Below are 16,231 nucleotides of genomic sequence, written 5' to 3'. Positions count from 1 at the left end.
TTGTATTGTAGTAAACCGTGTCCTAACTAAAAACTCCTGTTGTAGTTTAGATTTCTTTTGTTCTCTAATCTAGTTTATCCCTATATTTTGAAGTAAATGTTTTCTCAATAATCACTTACTATGCCTTAAGTGTTTCCAAAGGAACTAGTATTTTCTTTATTATTTTACATAATCTAAAAAATACTAGTATTTTTATTAAGAAAATCATGTCAACTCAACTTTAATGACTCAAGTGTTGTCATGAATGTCTGAATACCAGATCAGATTGTACACCTACTGGTAATGATCAGAAAAGAAACCAGATGTAGCACACACACTTCCATATATTTCTGAGAGACAAGTTAGCTTGTACTGCGTCAGGTGATTGTTCTAAGTTGGCTTATATCTGTATAGGCTTCATCCTTATAACCACTTAATAGTGAACAGTGAAATGATTGGCAATTATTGCTACTGAATGAATCCAAATGCTAGGTATCAGTTTAAGAGTTCAAGCAGTCGTTAGTTGATCTCCAGTATTTACATACAATTCGGTAATTGATTATCTAAAAGTCAACAATTAACCCAAATCATCTGTTTGACACCTTTCTACAGTACTTTATGGTAGTATCTGCAGAGTTAATGTCGTGCTGCTCCTGCATTGTTGCATATTAATTATGGAACAGTTTAATAAAGTCTTACCAGCAAATTCACCAGATGTACTGCTGTCAATGCAATCTGTTGACAGTATATGCATCTCTGTAAAATAAACAATTCTCAGGAACTCATTTTTCCATGATGACATAGCAGCACTTTTGTCTATTTGTTCGCCCCGAGGCTTGAAGCATTTTGTTATATTAGAACATAAATACTTTCATTTTGTCGAATATTTTTTTGTCACTTGTATGACAATCATGAATGTAGTTTGTTAAAGCTGTAACTAAATTGTCCATGCAATGCCTGTTTATGACTTCTGCACCTACGTATGTTTGCTTCATGTTTTTAAACATGCATTATCTGACGTGAAGCTCATTGTCCTCTGACGCTTTGCCTTTAGCACCTTCTCATAAACATGCAAATGCACACACACACACACACATACAGTGGGATCAGACTTTACAGCACAGCTACCTAGGAAGGAAAATGCACAGACAAAGTGTGTATTTCATTACTCCTTTACATTGTGAGCATGAAGGGATATACCTGTGTTTTGTCTCTGGTGAGTGTTTAATTTACTTAACTTTTTGCCTTATATTTTTGTTTTATGCATTGTCGTGGAAATTCTTAATATGAATACAACCTACTTAATCTGACCTCTTCACCATGGACAATTTAAACAACTTCCAGTTGTTAAAAATAACAACTAATAGCTAATCATATGACTGTTAGTTCTACTCACTGTAAAAAATATTTTCAAGATTTGTTATCACAACATATTTTCTTTTGTCAAATCAACTTTATAATAATTTATTTAGTTGAGATTACTTATTATTTTGAGTTTCTGATGGTTAAATTGATCTACTGCATTGTATTAACTCACTTTTTCCAGTTCAATCAACTTAAAATTTTAAGGCAACCCAGGTTACTTATTTTATTAAGTTGAACCAACAATATTTTTTTACAGTGTAGTAATCACAACACTTTTTCTTTGGTCAAATCAACTTAAATCATTTATTTAGTTCAGATAACATATAATTTTGAGTTTCTGATGGTTAAATTAATCTCCTTCATTGTATTAAAATTTTAAGTCAACCAGGTTACTTACTTTTTTAAGTTAAACCATCAATATTTTTTTACAGTGTGTGTTAAGCACTTTTTGGTTAAGTAAATATGGCCTTTGACCTGAGCATCCTTAGTCTTCATTTCTCTGAAAATACCCATTACAAAAAATATTTCTATTACAGCATGTTGTGATGAACACACCATCTGTGTGTATTTTTGTCTGTAAAAGTTTTAATTCGAATTAAATATTTTAAATGTACTGTATATATAGATTTGTTTTCTTTCATTACTTAGTCATGTCATTCTTTTGAAATTAATCATGGTATAAGTGTGTATAATCCTTAAAATTAGTCATGTCTGCAGATTTTATTATAGAAAGTAGAACAATTAATGCATCAGAATGAACATAGTATTCTGTTTTCCAACTTTATAGGAGTATGCAAAATGATTCAAGTGAAAAATGATACATTTTCTGATTACTTGAAATTTTTTAAATAATTGTAATTTGAAATCACGCATAAAATGATGCATGCTTCTTTTGTGTTTTAACAGGTGATATTCACAATCCATGGAAAGCTCATACCAGTGTATTTGGAAGCCATTCAACAGAGACAGTTCATACTTGACACGAGAAACAGCAGCCCGCTTTGGCAGGTATATGAATTGCCCTATGATATATATATATATATTATAAAACTGTTTTCTGATTTTCCTTTATTATTTCTAAAAGTATTTAGTAGTTCCAAAAGGTTTTCGGATGTTTATTTGAAATGAAATTCATTGCAAAAACAAGTGGCATCTGTGAGATTTTTGCAATTCAATTTATTTCAATTTTTTTGTGTGTGGATTCAAGCCAGTTTCTTGTTCACAAGCACAACCATAGTTCATAATCGTGACATTAAATATGAAAATTGTCTACCAGTGTCTGACAACCATAAATTGTCAAAATACATTTTAATCATAATTTTTTCTAAAAACATTTTGAAAAGTGTTTGTGCTATCTTGCTTCGAAATTAAGGCAACTTGTATATTGGATTTTAAAAAGAGTCCAAATACTTTTTGGAAGCATTTGTACTGAAGTTTAAAATCTTTTAAAATATTAACATATTTTGGTTATTATATTTAAATCTGCCTTTCAGAATAGCACATCTCCAGAGACCCATAATGTCTTGATGAGGGTCATTCCCAGGCCAAATAATGGCATGATCAGAAGAAAGAGGGATTGGTTGATTCCCCCTGTCAGCATTTCTGAAAATGACATAGGCCCATTCCCAAAGCAAGTGGTGAAGGTGTATCTCTCTTCTGTGTCCTTTTTACTTTGAATCCTATATTCTTTGCTCCGTCTTTATTTTAACATTTCATAAAATAAGAGTTGTTCTCTTTGCTTCTATGTTTTGCTCCAAAGATGAAGTCCACCGCTGCTGATTCCATGAAAATGATTTATAAAATAACAGGTGCTGGAGCCGACCAGCCTCCCGAGGGCCTTTTCAAAGTGGAAAAATATTCAGGCATGTTGTGGGTCACCAATTACCTCGACAGAGAGGAAATTGAAGAATACGTTGTGAGTGACCTGCAGTAATCGAAGGATCTCTCAAACATAATAAAGTTAGTGTGTAACTTTATAGAAGTAGTTTATGTTGATAAATACTGTATGTTATGTGTCTGTGCACTTGAGCAGCTCACAACTCATGCCTCAGCAGAGGATCAAAACTACACTGAACCCCCTGTTCAACTCACCATAAAGGTTCTTGACCAAAATGACCACAAACCCTTCTGTACCCAAAATCCTTTTATGGGAGAAGTCCTTGAAAGGGCCAAACTAAGTAGGATGTGGTGATTTTTCTATCCTTCTCAGAAATATCTTTCAATAACTAAACATTTGTTTCTTAGAAGGTACAATAACACAAAACACTATGTTTTATACAGATGTGCCTCTCATAAAAGTGACAGCAGAGGACCTAGATGACCCCAAAACCTTAAACGCCATTGTGCGTTACAAACTGGTGAGGCAGGATCCCAACGTTGGCGCATTTCGCATTGACCCAACCAATGGATTCATCAGTCTGGCGTCTATGGGCATTTTGGACAGAGAGGTATTAAAACTTAAGTGATTTTGCTCATGTAGAGACCGGTTGTTATGAAAACTAAAGCTATTATAAATACATTTTTGTTGTGTAGTGCAATTGGGCTTCAGCCAACCAGTGTTCATGTCACAGCTTGTGGTCCTTTATACAGTAGTCTTGCCTCCAATTTGCTTCCTGTCAGTTCCCTACGCTCAGTAAAGTAAAAAATTCCAAAAAGAAATCTATAAATAATATATAAATATTATTTAGACAAACTTAAACTTAAAGGTGCAGTATGTTATATTGATAGCTAGTGTTTGAAACTGGTACTGCAGTCCAAATTCTAAATAGAGGATCACAGTCCCGCCCACAGCCCGAGAGAGCGCTGGTGCCGGAAGTAAATTTCCCATTCATTTTTCCCATTGACATTTTGTAAAATCCATATCTAAAGAGTATAAGAGCATGTCTGAGGATAACCAGCTACGACTGAACTCATAAGCAATACAACACATCATTTCGAGTGAAAAAACGAAGAGAAAATCCAAAAAAAGTCAAAGGTACAAGCCTGTGTACATATTTCCATTTCCGAGCAAAGGAACTACACCTCCCACAAACCACCGCGCCTCACTAAAGTCGGCTGAAAGCCACCGTGAAAGAGCCTTTTGAGTGACTTCCAAATCTGACGACGGCCGCGTGAACTTTTTCCCCGATTTACTGAAGCTTATGCACACGCTAAAACATTGAGCATCTGGTTCGCTCATTGGCTGTGCTGTGGCTACTGTACATCCAATGGTGCGGGGTCGTCTCTGAGGTGCGACCAATGAACTTAGCCCTACATCATTACGCGATCTTCAGTCTTCACGCACCTTCGCGGGGTTTCAGAAACGTGACACGACTTCCACCAACCAGATGCATCCCTGTGGGATTGTTCAGGATTGTGGGTAATGAAGTATTTATCCAAAACATCGCGAATAAAAGGGATTTATCTTAAAACAAGGTTAGTGCTCCATGATCTTTTGGCGTTTATATGAGCATATACAATCGCTTAGTACAGCCATAGCTGGTTTTCAGTCTACCATGTATGGTTACGTTTTTATGGCGTATATCCCAAATGTCAATGGAGAAATTGCATTGAATTTTTACTTCCGGCACCGGCTGTGGGCGGGACTGTGATGCTCTATACTGGTGAGGGTTGTTTCTCCCTCCCCCCTCCTCCTCAGACTCGACGCTCACTGTGGTTGCCAGATTCAGGACATGCAACAGGAACAAGTGCAATTATTAATTAAAGTTGATGACGAGCATATTCAATTTTTGGGTATAATCTGCGATTTCTGACCAAGTTTGCTTGCTGGCTACAATACGCTGGGTTTGCCGCCAATAGGCAACCTGTGATGTCGAAATACTATTTGGGTAAATTGGCAGTAGGTGGGATCACACAGACCGAAACAAAAACAGACATTGCGACACGGAACGCACATTTCAACTGGCTGTAGCATTGTTTTTCGGAGAAACAAGTATATGAATGCACATGAGCATGTTTTCTAAATCTCATGCAAACATTTTATATTTGTGTGCTTTAGTACAGTAAAAAAATAATAATACAGTAACAGTACAGTAAAAAACTCTTTTTCTGCTTCAGTTAGTTGCCCATTTTCTTTCTTTCTTTAAGTTTTTAAGTACTAAAAATGAATTAAAGCTAAATAGACAACCAAAAACGAATTAAAAACTCTTAGAAATTATTCAAAAAACATAAAAATATACAAATAAAAGCTAATTCAAATATTATACTATAGTAATAAATAAATAATACGGACAAAAGTGGTCTCGATGTGGTGGGTGGTTTTTGCGGATTACTGTACTCTGGCTTTACTGGCGTCACAGTCAGTGCTTTTTTAAATGGAATTTGTATCAAGGTAGTAAACAGAATGCAGAATTGCAATTTGAAGTAGAATTGAAATGATCTGTGAAATTATTTTAATTTTTAACTTGAAAAGGCAATATCATCAAGACAAACTTTGAATGATGGCTTGACAATGCCTTGTTTGAAAGTTTAAGCAAGTTTACGTCACATTCCAACTTAAATTCAGAATTTTGCCCAGGTTCGTGTCGGGTGCTTCTAGCAATGCAAATGACTGTGCTTTTAGATGGGTAAAGTCACAATTTATGACTAGTCCACCCAAATTTAAAAGCACCATGATGATCACTGGTAGCAAATTTGTTACAGCTCAGTGATATAGACTCAATGTACACTACTACTATGGGGTCAGTAAGAATTTGTAATGTTCAGTGTCTCATGATCCTTCAGAAATCATTCTGATATGTTTATTTGGTGCTCAAGAAGCATGCTTATTATTATCAGTGTTGAAAAGCTGCTAAATATTTTTGTGGAAACTGATATTTTTGTTGTCATGATTAGTTGATTAATAGCAAGTTCAAGAGAACAGAATTCACTTTTGATCAAATGTGTTCATGTCTATCCCTGTCGTAACAGAATCATCCAATGTATACGCTGGATGTAGAGGCGGCAGATATGGATGGTCACGGTCTTTCTTCCACCTGTAAGGTCACCATCATAATCACAGATAGCAATGATCACGCACCTAAGTTCAGCAAAAGAATGGTGAGTTCATTATTTGTTTTCTCTTCAAGCTTAATTTGGCATTGAGTACTTCTGAAACAATCTGTGTGTGTGTTTTAGCAGTATGCAAGCACAGTACAAGAAAATAAGGCTGAGGAAATTGTTGCAAGGTTGGTCGTCACAGATAGAGATGAGCCTTTAACTGCAAACTCAGTGGCAAAGTTCACCATCATCCAGGGCAACGAGGAAGGGTACTTTAACATCAGCACCGACCCCAGCAGGATGGTGGGAATTATCACAACATCAAAAGTGAATATACAAACAAAATATACAACACACTGAGATATATACACTACCGTTCAAGAAATTAATATAGCAATTAAGCATTAATTTGCTTAAAAATTGGCAAAAGATTTCAAAAAAGAAATCAAATAATCCTGAAAAACACAAAAAAATTTAAGCAAGCAGCACAACTGTTTTCAACATTGTTAAAAAATGTTTCTTCAGCAGCAAATCAGTCTATTAGAATGATTTCTGAAGGATCATGTGACACTGAAGACAGGGGTAATGACTGTTAAAATATTTCCGTTGTTACTGTATTTTTGATCAAATCAAAATCTTAAAAATATTAAATATCTTATTTTATATCTTAAAAAGATACAATAAAAAAAAAAAAAAACGTAATAAATATCACTAACCGCAAACTTTTTGAGGATTTCATTGTCTTCACATTAGCGCCGTGACTACTCGTTCCACCAACATCTATGCTGCTGTTACAAGCTTCTTCTTTGCTTCTTTGTTTTTTTTTTTTTTACTTGGGTCAGTGATTGTGATTATTGTTTCCTCAGAAAATAAAAATCTAATTGTCCTTATATTTTTAGGCTCTCGACTTCGAGCAGGCCAACAATTTCTCTCTGCTGGTAGTGGTAACGAACGAGGTTCCTTTTGCTGTTCCTTTGCACACCTCCACTGCAACCGTCACCATCACTGTGCTGGATGTAAACGAGCCACCTGTCTTTGAGCCTACAGAGAAACGGATCATAGTTTCCGAGGACCTTGTGGTGGGCAGCACCATCCAAAAATACACAGCCAACGACCCAGACACTGCTAGAGAGCAGACAATAAGGTTTTACATACACAAAACAATACAGTTATACGGTGTGTCATATCACGAAACCCCATTTTTTTGTGTTTACAATATCTAGAGTGTGTATCATGTGACCAACCTTGACCAAAGCTATAATAATAATGTCCATTGTTGTTTCAATGTTGAAAAAAAGTTTAATTATAAATGGTTGTAAAAAGGTTAACAGAATACTTATAAACACAATTTTTATACCAACATTGATCCAATTTGCAACATTTAAACAGATTTCAACACTGATTCAACCTTGATACATGACGGCGATTCAGTAAAAATTGAAATGTCTGCTGTATGTTATTTTAATCTGAATTATTTCACTAAAAAGTTTTTTTAATGACAATTGAACGTGTAAAAACAGCTTTTAAAGCCCATTGCAAAAGTTTTATTAAAAGTATTTATTTATTAAATGCAATTAACAAATGATCAAATAGCAATAAATAGGAAGTGTCTGTATAATGTGTTTTTTTATCAATTTGCAGGACTTGTCTAAAGGGGCCAAACAGGCCAAGAGACTATTAACTACTACTTCTTCCTTTTAATTACACAAATGCCTAATTAAAAATGTCTTGCAAATTTATAAAACTGTTACGAGATCAGGTAAAAATCATAACAATAGTGTTGATCAGTGATTCATGGATTCGCTGTGATCGGCCTCCAACAGGGAATTTCGAAACATTGCGAAACAGTTGTAAGTGACATAACAAAAGCCTTGTTTACTGAAATCACACGTAACCTTTACAGCTTAATATGTGCTCCTGACCACACAAAACAAATGATTCGCAAAGGTATCAAAGCTTTACAAATCAGTGCTTCGAAAACGCCCCATCGCTAGTGTTAAGCTAAAAATGGTTAGCATTTTAGTCTCTATCAAGTGTAATGTTCCTTTTATATGCAATGGTGTTATTATTTGACCAAAAAAACAGCATTATTTATGATAAAGCAGTATTTTATGATATCATTGAAAAAAAAAAATATATATATATATCAAGATTTCGTTTCGTTGATCGTTATCGTGAAGTATTTTGGCTACGATAATCCTGTAGTGAAAAATCTGATATCGTGGCAGCCCTAACTCCAAGGTACTATAGTACACATGTAAACAATACAATTTTATGTGCACCACTGTGTCTTTCATGCTCATTGTTTTTGTTTTTGTTTTGATGTCAGATATAAGTTGCTGCATGATTTTGCAAACTGGCTGGAGATCACAGAGGACACTGGACTCATCAGAGTCAGGAACACATTGGACAGAGAGGCCTTGTTCATAAGAGATGATCAGTACACTGTCTTAGTGGTTGCATATGACAATGGTAATTTAATTAAATATCTAGATGATAGACTTGGAATAGTTCACCCAAAAATGAAATTTGCCATCTATTTACTCCTCTGTTACTCGAAACACATCTGGTGTTGGATTTAGAAGACTTGGAATATATTTTTAGACTTTCATAATGAATACTAACACAAAATATTATGGGCTAAAAAATAATATAATAACATGTTTTGCCCTTTTTGGAGCTTTATAGCTGTAGTCATTAGCCCCTTTCACACAGTATTCCCTGTAAATGACTGTTAAATTAACAGGACAACTTTTCAAGTACACAAGTATGTTGGTTACGTAAGCAATGGAGTTCTGTCTTTTTAACAGTAAGATACCATTCATACATTAGTACCAAAACACTGGTAAACAATGTCCATCACCGAAAATTACCTTTAAACACTGAGCCAATTATTATTATTTCTTTATTCAATTGGATGGGAAGCGCTTTAGTTTCACACCATCCAATTTGACTACTTTTTTTTTTTTTTACTTGTGAGTTAAGTGGATGATCACACACAATGTAGTTTTGCTCTTAAAAAAAACGAGACACATAATATAGTACTCAAAACTGCAGGACTGATGGCACAACGGTTGGTCAGATGTCTGTCTAACACATTTATATTGAAAAACAGATAAAATCGCAAAGAGCAAAGTAGAGTTTCTGCTAAACACTGCTTGTAACAGATTACAGAATTTTATTCTTCTGGTGACCTACTCTTTTTAAACTGCATACTTTATTAATTATTATGACTTAGTTGTTGCATTGTATTTTTTTCTTTAGATGATGAGCCCGCCTCAGGAACAGGCACATTAGTGATTAAGCTGTTGGATGTTAATGACAACCCTCCAGTGTTGGAGCAGCTCAGAGTCTCAATATGTTCCAAAGAACCAAAGCCCGTTTGTTTGACCATCAAAGATCCTGATGGACCAGAAAACGGCCCACCATTCATCATAGAGCTACATAAAGAATATCAAAGAAACTGGACCATCATCAGCAACTCCAGTAAGACTGGTTCAGTTAACATTATGCTTTGTTAATCTGTTATAAATAATTTGTATATCTCACAATCATCTCTGTGGTATTCTCAGGCTGCGCAGCGTGGTTGAGACCACTCAGACGTTTGGCTCTTGGCGAACACAGCCTGGTGTTGCGTGTGTACGACTCTAAGATGTTATTTCATGACAGTTCTATCATAGTGGAGGTGTGTGACTGTAAAGGTGATGACGTGACCTGCTCCAGCGGTGTATATGCTGCTAACATCTCCACCCTGTCCATCTATGTTTTAGCTGCTATCTTATGCTTTCTTGGTAAGCAAATAGCCCATAAATATGGGTTTACAAACAAGAAAAATGTGATTCACAAATCAGATTTATAAACCTTAATAGATAAACATTTTAATTCATAAATTATATATTTGTAAATATATTTATGAACTAAACTTTTTTTGAAGTCTCTTATGCTCCCCAAGGTTGCATTTATTTAATCAAGCATATGGTAAAAACAATAATATTGTAATTTAAAGAACTTGTTTTGTACTTTAATGTATTTTAAATGTAATTTATTCCTGTGATGTAAAGCTGAATTTTTAGCATCATTACTCCAGTCTTCAGTGTCACATGATCCATCAGAAATCATTCTAATACGCTGATTTGCTGCTCAAGAAATATTATGTTATTATAATGATGCTGGCCTTTGCAATCTCTACTTATAACAGTGCTGATAATGTGTACATATATTTCTTCTTTTCTTTAGTGCTGCTTCTGCTGTTGTTTCTTTACCTGAGGAGAAAGAGTGGGAGAAAGTTGGAACAGTTTAGCCAGAAACAAGAAGACAGGGACAATATCTTCTGTTATAATGAGGAAGGAGGAGGCGAACAGGACCAGGTCCACATGGTCTTCCTCATATCATGTTCATTGAAGCCTTACTGTACTCTGTGTTTATGTTGTGTATGTTCATGTGTGTGTTACAGGACTATGATATGATACAGTTGTGCTGGAGTCCAGAGATTTTCTCTAAAGATATTGCCCCGCCGGCCTTACACACGGTCTGCTATCGCCAACATCCAGAGGAAAATGAAGATATCGGACACTTCATTTATGAAGTATGTGTAGAGTGTATGAGAGTCACCATGATTTCTGCAAATTCAACATACTTGTTGGCCCTAGAATTATGGAAAAGAAAAGATCTAGGAACACATCCACAACAGAATGACCATCATCATGAGTTGAATGCATGTGTAATATACTGGATTCTGTTTCTGTAGAACCTGTGCACAGCAGATGATGACCACTATGTGGCGCCATATGACTCCATGCTGGTGTTTGCTCATGAGGGTGAGGGGTCTGAAGCTGGATCTCTCAGCTCTCTGCAGTCGTCCATTAGCAATGAAGATCAGGACTTCCAGGATCTGCAGAATTGGGGACCTCAGTTCAGGAGACTGGCTGATATGTGTGCTGTTGGAGAAGATGAGTGATATGCCCTCGATATTTATGTATCTATGTACAGGAGAGTTTGTTGTGAAATCTCTAACCAAAAATTCTGTAATGTGTTAATACATTCTGACATAAAAATGTTACCTTTAGCTTGTCACTGGGGCAATATGACACTGAAGCTTCAAAGCGCGTATCGAGTATGCATCGAGTATTGATTTCTCATCAATCTCCGTGCCGGAGCACATATTGTTTTCAGAGAAATACATTCGGAATGTTTGAATGTCTGTGTCCTCATTCAACCCGCCACATACCTTATCTACTCCAAAAGTACTTTTAAGTTACCAATACACTAATATGCACCATTTAGGGATAGATAAGGCAGAAAAGGTGTAACTTTGAGGGTTTTTCCACAGTGTTTGATCGTGCCAAAATGTTTGAAGACAAACATAGATTCGACAGCAGACTCTGAATCCCTGCTAGAAGATATCAGTCTTCTACCAGCCTATGAGTTTGACTGACAAAGCCAGGGAGGAGCAGACCCTGGAGATGATATGATTATAAAAAGAGCACAGTTTATTGTATACTTTTTGTTGCGTATGTTTCAACACTTTGTCTGGCCAGTACAATTCCAGAAAGTGTTGTAAAACAAAGGGTAAAACAACAGAAAGAATTACTGCTTCACATCATCGTGCCTGTGACGTTAAAAACCTTGAAATGGAGGAATGAAATGAAGACAAACATCCTCTTTTTTTTCTCTCATTCTTTACTCTAGTTTAGGATGTAGTTGTACTTGTTTTATCAGAAAAATGTTTGCAGACATTTTATATTATTTTTTTGAGTTTTATGTTTTTATTTTACTTTTGTTTAATTGTTAATCTCATTACTAGGCTACTTTGTTGTATTTATTATATAAAGAATGAACACTAATAAAAATATCAATAAACACTGCTTTAGCAACTTATAGAATGTTTTTTTTTTTAGGAATTTTGTTGTTGCTTTAATTCGAAATATATAGCCTGCCTACCCTTTATAAAACTAACTTTAAATCAAGTCAACTTCATTTATATAGCGCTTTTAACAATAGATTGTTTCAAACAAAGCAGCTTTACAGTTTTGGCTTGGATTGCTTTGGCTTTACAGTAGTTCAAGAAGCTACAAGATTCTTATGAAACTATGACACTACAGCAACCTTTGGCCATATTCTGCCTAATCACTATTGGGCGGGCTTTAAGAACCCAGAGGAAGAACTTTGACCCTGCATTTGACGAAGACGGATCGTCTTGAAGTGGTTCTGTAGGCTATACTTCATTGTTTGTTGACTTGTTTTGGACTGCGTTTCATATCGAATGCCCGGGATTCCGGAGGTAAGTTATGCATTATTTTATTTGGGAAGACCTATGTCAATAACAGTCAGATATAGACTTTTTGTTGCAAAAATCTTCTTGATAACAAATTTATTAGAGGTACAAAACTTGACTAACGTTTCGATGTAAAACTACATCTTCATATGAAGATGTAGTTTTACATCGAAACGTTAACCAAGTTTTGCTCCTCTAATAAATTTGTTATCAAGAAGATTTTTGCACCGGTGATTCTCCCTTTCTGTTTGGTCTTGTCCTGTGGTTGCACCGGATCGTTTGGCAATGAATTTACAGAAAAGCCTTAATTCCTTTTCATAGACTTTTTGTTGTCGTTGTTGTTGTTAGACATGACTGTAAATCTATGTTCAGTTGTACTGCTCTAGATGTGTATGTTGACCAATCGAATAATTACTCAACAAAAATTCAAAATCAGTTTGGGAGTGTCACCCATAGCCATACCATTTGCTGCCATTGTTTCTCATGATGTCTCTTCTTTAGTTCCAGATGACTCAGAACATGTTCCAGGAGGGACTTCATCAGGTGTTTCTTAAGGAACGCCCATTGTCTAGCATAGTCTCAGATGCTGTTGCTGCTGACTCCACAACTGAGGATAGACTGGTCCGTTGGTTTGGGACAGTGGTCAACACCCGAATCCTTCTGTCTGGGGTAACAAAAATCTAGTTTAACTGTGAGCCTTATTCGGACGGGACTAGTTTTACATGAAGAGGTGGGTGGGGTATTACCAGAGCTTCTCTGTGATTTTAGTCTCATCCGAAGTTACCCCTCCCTCCCACTTCTGCTAAATTTACTGAGATATCTTATCCCGTGTCAATTGACCATTAATAGTACAGACGTCCAACTATTACTCCATCTACCCTTGTAAAGTTAATCGCGTCCAAATAGGTCTGACCATCAATAAAATTGATTACATGAAACATGTATGCTCATCTTTGAATGAATAGTATTAGACATATTACTATGCCACATTTCTGCAATAAATACTATGTGTACTGTGAATAGTATGCTATTTTTCTGTATTACATAGCAACATTTGACAAAATAGTGGTAAAAGTACATGCATGCATCTCTTCCAATTTTTGAAGGTCAACTTCACCTTTAATTTTCAGTTTGACTAGGAACTTAAACCATAAACACTTTAAATTGTACATGATAGCTGTACAATGATATTTTTCTTTTATTTATCGTTTTTCTTGACTCATTATTTGATTGGACTGCCAAAAAAATAAAAAATAACCATGAACACATTTACTTAAACATGCAAAATGTGGCATAGGCCTACTAATATTTGAAAGATTTATTGTTGCATATCATCATGCTACTTTTGACCAATTTTAGACAGTACTGTGAATCTTTTTTTTTCTCTCTCTCTCTCTGTTCGTGTCTCTCAGGTTTTTCAGATTTTCAGTTCTGTCTTCTGTATTCTCTCCACCTTCTCGTATACTTGTTTGACTTTCAGCTGTTCTGCATCTTTGACAGCTCCTGTATGGTGTGGTCTGTTTGTAAGTGCTCAAATTAACATTTCTGGTTCAGAAAATCTGAACAAAGCAATTATCACTAATAGAGTTACTAATTAGTTGTTTTTTTAAACATCTGTATCATATTCATGTTTATGTCTTAGTTTATAGCAACCGGGTCACTTGCAATTGACGTCCAGCGGAAACCCAAAAAATTCAAAGTAAGTTTGTTTTATGTCTTTTGACCTTAATGAGTTTCCACCTTAACCAGCTACAGTGACCCAAAGCATAAGCATACTTCATTAGTCAAGACACAATAGACGTCTTGACTCTTTAGACAGACTCAACAGACGTCTTTGTACAAAATGCTTGAAAAGTGTGTGCTCTTTTTTAAATTAAATTTCAGTTTGATGTTTTGTTGTCTGATGAAATTCAGTCCAAATCAAATGTTTCTTGTATTATATAGTTTGGGACAAATGTATGTGTATGTTCTTATTACCAATTACATTTAACCATTTATAAAGAGGCTTTTGTCCAAAGCGACTGACAAATCAAGAGAACTCTTAAGCAAACAAAAGAGCAACAATATGTAAGTGTTGCGACTAGTCCCAGTTAGTCTAGTAAGGTTTTTAAATAAAATATAAATAGAATAGAAAGTGCTAATATTAATGGGTCAAGTGTTGACAAAAAATGTGCCGTTTCTTGAAAATAGTCATTCCACTAGTATAGCAGAGAACAATCAAGTTAAAGGTCCGTGAAAGTGATGACTAGGCGTCGTTTCGCAAGAACGCAAGCTTCTGGAGGTAGTTTAGGTACAGGGGTGCAGAGCCAGTGTGTTGTCAATCTTCCCAATGTTGTAAAAGGCAAATCTGCAGGACCGGGCAGTTCTAACAATGTGGTTTGTAAACTTTAGCTGATCAAGATTCCTGACTGTCCTGGAAGGAGTTATGGTAGATGAGCCTAGCTGAATGGAGAAGTTGTGATGGAGTGCTGGGTTGGCCGAAACCACAATCGTAACATATCATATAGGCTGCTTAATGAGATACGTCCTGTGTTGTAGGTCATGATTCTACTGGGCCTGAACATCTTCGGCTTGCTGTTTGCAGTTTGTTCTTTTTTCCCCTTCTTTTTGAAATCCTCACAACTTGACAAAGCCACCCCTCAGCAGGTGTGAATACAGAGACACTGACACTCACAAATAAGTCATTGGAAAACCACTGGGAATGAGTTCATGTCTCTTCATCTCTCTCATTCTCTCTCTTTCTCTGTCTCTCTCAGCGCATTGGTGTTAATGTGCTGAAGGGCAGTGGTGTAATGTCCATCATCCAGTGCATGTTTGCAGCCATGTACAGCCTTTTTCTTATTTGGAGAGGTATACAGTCCTACAGCGCCTCCAACAAAAAGGACTACATCAGTGTAATGCAGGTACAGCATTCACACCTTCAAACTCCACAATATGCTGTTATAAATGCAATATTAATTGTTATTTATTTTATGATTAATGTAATATATGACCCTGTGTGTGTTAGAACATAGAAGAACCTACAGATCCACTGCTGGAGAATGAACATTTCAGCATTTGAATTGTCAGTGCGTGAAATCAGGACACTTATGCAAGCAAATTTATGGCTTATTGTGTTTTGTCAAGAGAATAAATGAAATAAAAATTGCATTTGCAACCCAGTTTACTATTACAGATAACAGTGATATTGCAAAAAACTGAATATATATATATACTGCATACTTCCAATTGTCCAGCATAATGTACTGTATATGTTCTATTTAATGTATAATTCATTACATAATATGCATGTCATTTGTGAGGATCAGATGGAACTCATCATTGATTTTGTATATGTATATATTTAAGTGCAATTATATTAAAATGTGTCTTAATTAAGATGTGTTTGTTGTGCCATTGCTGAAAGTAAAACTGTTCTATTCTGTGCAAGATGTAAACAGCACTGGTCCAGAAACACTTCCTGTTTCAGTTTGTAACTGTTTTCTTTATTTCACATGTAAAGAATTTGTTTAACTTTTTGATTCAGTTTTATATTTTCTGTTAGTTGTATTTTATCTCAGCTTTTATGTAGTGTTAAAAAACTGAAACAGGAAGTGCTTCTAGACCAGTGTTGTTTACATCTTGCAAAATGGTCTA

The 16,231-nt window shown here is 35.5% G+C and overlaps 2 protein-coding genes across 3 annotated transcripts; both read left to right on the top strand.

Annotated features, from left to right (window-relative positions):
• Window positions 1-30: 30 nt before the first annotated feature.
• LOC120464812 (B-cadherin) lies at window positions 31-12,136 on the top strand. Its single transcript, XM_039654347.2, has 15 exons — window positions 31-1,195; window positions 2,251-2,352; window positions 2,838-2,987; window positions 3,104-3,259; window positions 3,377-3,521; window positions 3,625-3,791; window positions 6,253-6,381; window positions 6,463-6,648; window positions 7,221-7,465; window positions 8,651-8,793; window positions 9,586-9,807; window positions 9,894-10,112; window positions 10,558-10,688; window positions 10,775-10,906; window positions 11,069-12,136. Exons 1-15 carry the CDS (start codon window positions 1,166-1,168, stop codon window positions 11,276-11,278), a joined length of 2,367 nt encoding a protein of 788 aa, XP_039510281.2. The 5' UTR covers window positions 31-1,165; the 3' UTR covers window positions 11,279-12,136.
• A 311-nt stretch (window positions 12,137-12,447) lies between these two features.
• On the top strand, window positions 12,448-15,973 carry tmem253 (transmembrane protein 253). 2 transcript variants are annotated; one of them, XM_039654304.2, is made up of 7 exons: window positions 12,448-12,601; window positions 13,097-13,264; window positions 14,008-14,118; window positions 14,238-14,294; window positions 15,134-15,241; window positions 15,352-15,498; window positions 15,603-15,973. In XM_039654304.2, exons 1-7 carry the CDS (start codon window positions 12,584-12,586, stop codon window positions 15,654-15,656), a joined length of 663 nt encoding a protein of 220 aa, XP_039510238.1. In that variant the 5' UTR covers window positions 12,448-12,583; the 3' UTR covers window positions 15,657-15,973. The 2 variants fall into 2 exon arrangements, with proteins under 2 accessions (XP_039510238.1, XP_039510239.1); XM_039654305.2 differs by having other exon boundaries at window positions 12,488-12,601; window positions 13,103-13,264.
• The last annotated feature ends 258 nt before the right edge of the window (window positions 15,974-16,231 follow it).

Source organism: Pimephales promelas, chromosome 10 (assembly GCF_988280905.1).
Source record: "Pimephales promelas chromosome 10, fPimPro1.hap1.1, whole genome shotgun sequence".
NCBI lineage: Eukaryota > Metazoa > Chordata > Actinopteri > Cypriniformes > Leuciscidae > Pimephales > Pimephales promelas.
This window is presented reverse-complemented; position numbering and strand designations above follow the sequence as displayed.